General features: G+C 31.9%; 1 protein-coding gene across 1 annotated transcript; it reads left to right on the top strand.

Annotated features, from left to right (window-relative positions):
• The first annotated feature begins 210 nt into the window (after positions 1 to 210).
• Positions 211 to 8,374, top strand: dync2li1 (dynein, cytoplasmic 2, light intermediate chain 1). The gene is made up of 13 exons (XM_051126037.1): positions 211 to 353; positions 495 to 627; positions 767 to 801; positions 901 to 970; positions 1,065 to 1,153; positions 2,984 to 3,164; positions 3,250 to 3,318; positions 3,542 to 3,619; positions 3,835 to 3,914; positions 4,027 to 4,097; positions 5,081 to 5,178; positions 5,256 to 5,348; positions 8,193 to 8,374. Exons 1-13 carry the CDS (start codon positions 340 to 342, stop codon positions 8,253 to 8,255), a joined length of 1,074 nt encoding a protein of 357 aa, XP_050981994.1. The 5' UTR covers positions 211 to 339; the 3' UTR covers positions 8,256 to 8,374.
• Positions 8,375 to 8,428: the final 54 nt, after the last annotated feature.

Below are 8,428 nucleotides of genomic sequence, written 5' to 3'. Positions count from 1 at the left end.
GACTACAGACATTTCATGAAGTAATAAATGTTAAAATAAAACACTGCACTGTACTTCCACGTTAAAAAAATAAGGTGGATAAATTCCGCGTGGAAAGAGTGAACGCGAGACAGAAAAGAAAATTAGTTGAAGAAATGAAGCCAAACTTCATTTCCCATAGTGCACTAGACGTATTACATCATCAAACAGTGACGTTGCCCCTCACAACGGTAATCAAGCGTCTCCTTCAGTCTACAAGCATCAGTAGAACAGAGGACTGAACTGAATCCAAACCCGTTTCTTCGATGAAACCAGGCGTAAACTATTTAACGTCAGGTTTTTTAAGAACAAAGAGTGATAATGCCTAAAATAAGGTAAGCTACTGGTTGACGTATTATACACAACATTGTTTTATCCGCATTTCACTTATGTAGCTTACCCAGAGAGAGGGAGAGAGTCGAGCTATTCTTTTGTAAACATGCAGATGCTGCTATTTAGATGATGTTGTTTCGTAGTTCGGATACTTTATGGGATATTGCTGAAGCGGAAGTGCGCAGTAGGGAGAGCAGGACAGATGAAGAGGAGGCTGAAGAGGACGCACACTTTCCCACACAGAGAACAGTCTTCTTCATGGGCAGTAAAGCAGGGGTATGTTTGCCTTCAATACATCACTCTAGGCCTACCTCAGGTCTTTTAGGTCTGGTAATGCTTAAAAATGTATGTGCTAAAACCAAACAATTAAAATATTTTAGCCAACACAATATTTTACACTGCATTTCTGTTTTAGGGTAAGACAACAATATTACTGCGGTTTCTAGATAGGTAAGTTAGAATGTCATACTGTACAGTACAAATTTTTAAGTACATTTTTAAGAGTTTTCCTGTCATCCTCACATGTGTATGTTTTACCCTTTAAACCAGAGATGAGGCAGCTAAACCTACTCTTGCACTGGAGTACACTTTTGGTAGACGTGCAAGAGGGCATAATACGGTATGAGTATTATCTTTAGTGTGTTATAGGGGAAAAAAAACAGAATTTCCTAATTGATATATACTCTAAATGTACCTTAATCTCCTCTCTGCAGCCTAAAGACATTGCTCATCTGTGGGAATTGGGAGGAGGAATTTCCTTATCAGACCTAGTGCAGATTCCCATCACGGCTGATAATGTCAGGTTAGACTTGCGAACACTGTGTACTCATTCAGGCAGGATTTGAATTTGATTCAAATTGAATTGCGGTAGTAAAAAAAAATAAAATAAAATAACAATAATAAATTATTGTGAGTTTTAATCTCACAATTTAGACTTTTTTCTCAGTATTGCTTGTAATTGTGAGTTAACTCGCAGTTTAGTTTTCTTTGAATTTGTTTATATCTTGCAATTCCGACTTTTTTTGTTTCCACCACAAAATAAAAATTTTAAAGTTAACTGCAGCTTTATATCTCACAATTCAGATCTTTTTTCTTCACAATTCTGAATTAATCAATTTTTTTTGCTTACAGTTGTTTATATCTCACAGCCTTTTCTTAGAATTCTGAGTTTATATCTCACAATTCAGATTTTTTTCTCAGATTTCTGAATTTATGTTGCGTAATTCATTTTTTTTGCCACTGAATAAATAAAAGATAATTGTGACTTTTTATCTCACAATTCAGACTTTTTTTTCAGTATTGCTCATAATTGTGAGTTAACATCTCACAGTTTAGATTGTTTTCTTTGAATTCTGAGTTTATATCTTGCATTTCCGACATTTTTTTCTCCAAATTTCCTGATTTTTTTTCTGTTTCCACCACAAAATAAAAATTAAAAAGGTAATTGCAGCTTTATATCTCACAATTCAAATATTTTTCCTCATAATTTTGAATTTATATCTCACAATTTTCTTTTCAGAATTGTGAGTTTACATCTTGCAATTCAGATTTTTTTTTAATCAGAATTCTCGATTTATATTTTACAATTCTTTTTTTCACCACCTAAATAAATATAAACTTCCAACTTTTTAAACATGTAATTGCAACTTTAACAATTCAGACTTTTCTTAGAATTCTGAGTTTATATCTCACAATTCAGATTTTTTTCTCAGATTTCTGAATTTACGCTGCGTAATTCAGTTTTTTCGCTACTGTATAAATAAAAGGCAATTGTGACTTTTTATCTCACAATTCAGATAATTTTTTTTGTATTGCTTGTAATTGTGAATTAACATCTCGCAATTTAGATCGTTTAGAATCTTTTATATCTATTTTATATCTATAATTTAGAATTTTCATGTCTTGCAATTCGACTTTTTTCTACAAATTTCCGGATTTTTTCGTTTCCACCACAAAATAAAAATTAAAAAGGTAATTTCAGCTTTATATCTCACAATTCAGATCTTTTTTCCTCACAGTTGTGAATTTATATCTCACAATTTTCTTTTCAAAATTGTGAGTTTACATCTTGCAATTTTGTTTTTGTTTTTTGTTTTTTTTTTTGGCATTTTGCCTTTATTACGGACAGGAGAGATCAGAAAGGACAGGAAGTGAAACGAAGAGATCTGGGCCGGGATCGGGAAAGGTCCTCGAGTCGGGACTCAAACACGGGATGCCCAGAGCACAACAGCGCTAAATGCAATTTAGATTTTTTTTTTATCAGAATTCTCAGTGTACATTTTACTATTCTTTTTTCACCACCTAAATAAATATAAACTTGCAACCTTTTAAAAAAGTAATAGCAACTTTTTAACAATTTAGACTTTTTTCTTTACAATTGTATTTATATCTCACAAATCAGTCTTTCTTCTTAGAATTCTGAATTTATATCTCAAAATTCTATGGTAATTTTCACTCAGATTTTTTCAGAATTCAGTTTTTACCACTGAATAAAAAAAGTAATTGTGACTTTTTATCTCACAATTCAGACTTTTTTCTCAGAAATATCTGAATTTTTATTCAGTGGTGGAAATGAACTTCCATACATGTTCCAAATGCAACAAATTCAGATCAGTTGTGCTTGTTTGTATAGTTCTTTGTCTGTAGTACTTGTTCTGGATCTGTCTAAACCCAATGCTCTGTGGGAGACCATGGAAAGACTTCTGGATTCAGCTCGAAGTCAGGTGGAAAAAGTGTGTGCTTCACTTCAGAAGACAGGAGAATCCAGATCTGGCAAACAACGAGTCCCACGAGTCCTCCACAAGGACTATCCGGTGTGAGAGAGTAACATAATTGCTGTAAATGAAGCTTGAAATTGAATGTTTCAGTCTATTACATGAAACATTCTCTTTTTAACAGGACCGAGAGCTCATCAACCCTTTCCCTGTTCCTCTTCTCATAGTTGGAAGCAAGTTTGACATCTTTCAGGTAAAATCTCATTGTGTTATATAGCTTTTGCTTTCTACAATATACACTTAATGCTGCTTTCTAGGTTTTTAATAGCATGCAGAACAATATAATATGCAACAGTTAACATGTCAAAGCATTACCTTTTTTTAGTTACATCTTAACTATAAAGTCAGCTCTAATCAAACAAACTTACCTGATATTACATTCATAATTTAAATTTTATCTATCCATCTTCTTCTAGGACTTTGATTCAGAGAAGAGAAAGGTGATTTGTAAGACTCTGCGCTTCATAGCCCACTTTTATGGAGCCTCATTAATCGTAAGGCTGACCTCATACTACAGAATTTCAGAATGTGGTTTTGAAAACTGATCATGGGTCATAACCTATAGAAATTTGTAGCTTCGGAGAGCAACTGAGAAACTATAAACTGACAGCCCTTTTATGGCATAACCAAGCTTTACTAAATCACACATTTAGCATTTGTTTTTCTCTCTGGTTAGTGTTATATTTGTGTGCACTTTGTCTGTCCGTAGCTCACCAGCAGCAAGTCAGAAGCTACGATGTCTAAAAGCAGGAGTTTTGTTAATCAGCTGGCATTTGGGACTGAAAGACCGTATGAACCTTTTGTTATTCTCTTGTGCTTCAGATGTAAGATATTTTTCATTATTAAAGTGACAATTAGTGACTATATTAACACAAAACATGGCTTTCCCTTATTCTTTTAGAAAGTCAGTCTCTACTGACACCAGCAAACCACTGGCTATTCCAGCAGGCTTTGACTCCCTTAGTCAGATTGGTAAAATATTGTACTACTGTTGTGGTTGTGATGTTAATGTTTATTGATAATAATAAATTATTTAATTGCAATTATAATTATCACAGATATATTGTTATACACTACCAGCCTGCATTTAGTTGATCAAAAATACAGCAAAACAGTATTGTGAACTATTTTAAAATTTTTAATAACTGCTTTTGATTTGAATATATTTTAAAATGTAATTTATTTCCGGTGATCAAAGCTAAATATTTAGCGTAATTATTCCAGTCTTCAGTGTCACATGATCCTTCAGAAATCATTCTAATATGCTGATTTGCTGTTCAAGAGACATTTTTTCTGATTATTATTATTAAAGTGTCAATATTTAAGTTAACAGTTGAGTAAATTTTGTTAGGATTCTCTGATGAATACAAAGATCCAAAGATCATTTTTTTTGTATAGAAATTAATATTTTTATTTAGCAAGGATTCTTTAATTGATCAAAATTGATGATAAAGACATTTATAATGTTACAAAAGATTTCTATTTCAGGTATATGCTGTTCTTATGAACTTTCTATTCATCAAAGAAACCTGGAAAAATTGTACTGTTTTTAACACAATAATAATAACAATAAATGTTTTTTGAGTAGCAAATCAGAATATTAGAATGATTTCTGAAGGATCAAGTGACTGGAGTAATGATGCTAAAATTCAGCTTTGGAATTACAGGAATAAAATATATTCAAATAGAAAGCAGTTATTTTAAATTTTGCAGTTTTGCTGTACTTTGGGTCAAACATATGCAGGCTTGGTGAGCAGAAGAGACTTCTTTTAAAAAAACGTTAAAAATCTTACTGTTCAAAAACTTTTGACTGGTAGTGTACGTTCAGTTTTTATTACCTCAAATTAAAAAGGTTTAAAAAAATTATAAACACAATTATAATGCACTTATATACATTAATTTGTCATGTACTCATATGTGGGTGTTCAAAATATTTTAATTCATTCATCTTCTAGGGCCGCCTGTAACTTCTGATGTTGATATCGGGACTCTTCATGCCAAAAACCCCTTAGATCTTTGGAAGAAGGTTTTTGAAAGGGTTTTCCCACCTGAGGTAAGTTTTTTTTGTTTTAAACAACAATAATAATGGTATAATAATGTCTGTCTGATCCTTGACCTTTGTGTCTTTAGAACACCAAGGAGCGTAAGGAGCTGAAAGATCCTGCCAAAGACCCTCAGTACAGTGAACCCCTTATAGACTCTATCAGAGCCCAGAAAGACCAGGTACAAGAAGCATGTTTACTGTCACTCTAAAATCACCCTTCAGCAAATATTTGTCCTTTAGTAACCTCTAGGCATGTTTGTGTATATATAACCCTGCAATAAAACTGAGAGTTATTACTGTGCTGTTATAGCCATTAACTGATTGTCCAGACTGTTTTACATTATTTGACCGAAAGTTACCCTGTACCTCACACTCACTGCCCTCCAGTAGCTTCTCACCTTTGATTTAAGCTGTTATTGCTGAGTGCTTAGTGATTGCAATCATCAGCCAATATGAGGCAGAGGGTTACTATTGCACAGATTCACCTGCTCAGAATGCAGTTTTTGTACAGAGTAAAAAATGTAAATTGTATTTTTAAATATAACTAAAAATATAAATAATATCATAATTGAATGATTTTCTACACAAGTTTGAAATACAAGTTCATAGCATGTTTTTAGTTTTTAAGAAGGTTTTAGGGAAGCCTCTTTCTGCCAGTAAATAAAAAATAAAGCAGGTTATTGCAACTTTTTCTCACAATTCAGAATTGTGTGATACAAACTCAGAGTTGTGAGAAATAGTCAAAACTGCAAAATAAAAACTCTGAAAAATAAATAAAAATTCTGACTTTTTTTCTCAGAATTGTGTGATAGAAACTCGCAATTGCGAGTTATAAGATCAGAATTGATATAAACTTTTTTTTCTTGATATAGAAATAGACTTTATATAGACTTATATAGAAATAGACTTGATATAGACTTTTTTTTTCAGAATTGCGTGACATAAACTCACAATTGCCAGTTGTAAAGTCAGAATTGCGTGATATAAACTCACAATTGTGAGAAAAAGTCAGAGTTATGAGAAAAAACCTTGCAATTCTGACTTTTTTCTCGTAAATGCAAGTTAGTATCTCACAAATTCAGACTTTTTCCCTCAGAATTTGCTTGATATAAACTCGTAATTGCAAGATATAAAGTCACAGTTCTGACTTTTTCTCTCAGAATTGCTTGGGTCATTCCATGAAATTTATGCCTTTTTCACTTGGAGAATTTGTTTTTTTTTTTTAAACATCCATGAAATTCTGACACCTGAAAATGACAAGAAATTGTATTGTGTAATCTCAGGCTATGTAATTTATTATTTTATGACTATTTTTCTACCTCATGTTTTGGTATTTTTGTCATCTGTCACCGACACAAGCGTTACCGAACACTTTAGTTTAATTAGAACTCATATGCCACTAAATGATATAGGCATTAGCTCAATAATATGCTGAAGGTGACCTTTAAAATGTTTACATTTGCACAGACAGTCTTTAAAAAAATAGTCAAACCTAATTAATTGCACACCCACATGTCAAGACCTGTTACTCTAAAAAGTAACAGGTTGACAGTGACAATTTCAAACAAATTTTCTAATTGCTAGCTAATAGTCAAGTTCACAAAAGCACATATTGTACACTTTGAAAGGATTTTACTTGTAGATACTGGTTATGTTACATGTACGAAATAATTTGAGAGATGATGTAGCCTCCTAGAAGTCATGTCACTTGGCTGTACGTTATTTTACAATAATTTTTAGATGAGGGTAACAGAGCTGACATGAAATCAGGGGACACCAATAAAATGATTTATATTTAATAGAAAAAATGCATACTTATGCCAAAAACATCACTTAACAATGAGACTGTATTTAGAACATTGTGCAAATGTGATTTTTATATTATTGTGCCTTCATTTTGCAAAATAAAAGTCCTGCTGAAAAAGAAAAAAGTATAGTGAGCGTCGAGCGACGGACCAAAAACCTTACCCTTACCAGCATATATGCTATTTAAATTATTTAAAATAATATTTCGTTATCTAATATTGATGAAAGCATACATAGTATTGTTATATTTGTAAATTGCATATTAATTTGCTATATTAAATCTATGTTTGATTATTTCTTAGGGATGCAAAAGGCACAGATTTTGTGGAATGACCCATAAACTAACAATTGTGAGTTATGAAGTCAGAATTGCGTGACAAACTCAAAATTCTGACTTTTTTCTCACAACTGCATGATACAAACTCGCAATTGTGTTATAAAGTCAGAATTGCATCATATAAAATCATGATTCTGACCTTTTTTTTTTTCAGAATTGCATGATATAAATTTAATTTTGAGAAATTTCTTGTTTATCTCTCAATTCTGACTTTTTTTCTCGCAAATGCGGGTTTGTCTCGCAATTCAGACTTTTTTTTTGTCAGAATTGCGTGATGTAAATGCACAGTTGTGAGTTATAAAATTGGAATTGCATGACAATTCTTGACATTTTTTTCTGAGAATTGTGTGATGTAAACTCAACTGCAAGTTATAAAGTCCAATTTTGAGGGGGGAAAAAAAGACTATGTTCCCAGAATTGCAAATTTATATCTCACAATTTTAATTCAATAACTTGCAGTTGCAAGTTATAAAGCCAGAATTGTGTGATATAAACTCAATATATATATATATATAAACTCAATATATGATATAAACAATTGCAAGATGTAAAGTCAGAATTGCTATAAAAGATAAAAACTTGCAATTGTGAGTTATAAAGTTGCAATTATGTGATATAAACTTAAAATATGGACTTTTTTTTCTGAAAATTGTGTGATTTGTCTTGCAATTCTGACTTTATAACTTGCAGTTGCTGGGAAGAAAGTCTGGACTTTTTAAAGGGAAAAAAGTCAGAATTGTGATAAAAATTTGCAATTATCTCTTTTTTTTACTTTTTTATTCACTGGCGGAAACAGACTTCCATACATTTAACTTTAACGTACTAAAGAAGAAACATTGCATTACAACTTTTCTTCGTTGTGTGTGTGTTTTTTCCTCAGGAGCTGGAGCAGTATAAGAGAGAACAAGCGAAGTCATGGAAAAGTTTGGCTCTGGATCCATAGTGTTAACGTATTGTACTTGACTTTCCATTATGTACCATAAAGAATGAAATGTCGTCTTGTATAAATATTTCTATAATATGTGTAATGGCAATATGGTTGCCTATGTTTTAGCCCGTGTTAGAATATTTTGTAAAAAAAGAATTACATGCATTATTTTATATATTTCCCTATCA

This window comes from Labeo rohita, chromosome 13, assembly GCF_022985175.1.
Source record: "Labeo rohita strain BAU-BD-2019 chromosome 13, IGBB_LRoh.1.0, whole genome shotgun sequence".
In the NCBI taxonomy this organism is placed as follows: domain Eukaryota; kingdom Metazoa; phylum Chordata; class Actinopteri; order Cypriniformes; family Cyprinidae; genus Labeo; species Labeo rohita.
This window is presented reverse-complemented; position numbering and strand designations above follow the sequence as displayed.

What these genes read in the sequence shown, in the direction of transcription:
- dync2li1 (XM_051126037.1), top strand. An exon ending in TCATGGGCAGTAAAGCAGGG is followed by an intron (nt 628 to 766) that starts GTATGTTTGCCT and finishes TTTCTGTTTTAG; the next exon opens with GGTAAGACAACAATATTACT. An exon ending in GCATTTGGGACTGAAAGACC is followed by an intron (nt 3,915 to 4,026) that starts GTATGAACCTTT and finishes TTATTCTTTTAG; the next exon opens with AAAGTCAGTCTCTACTGACA.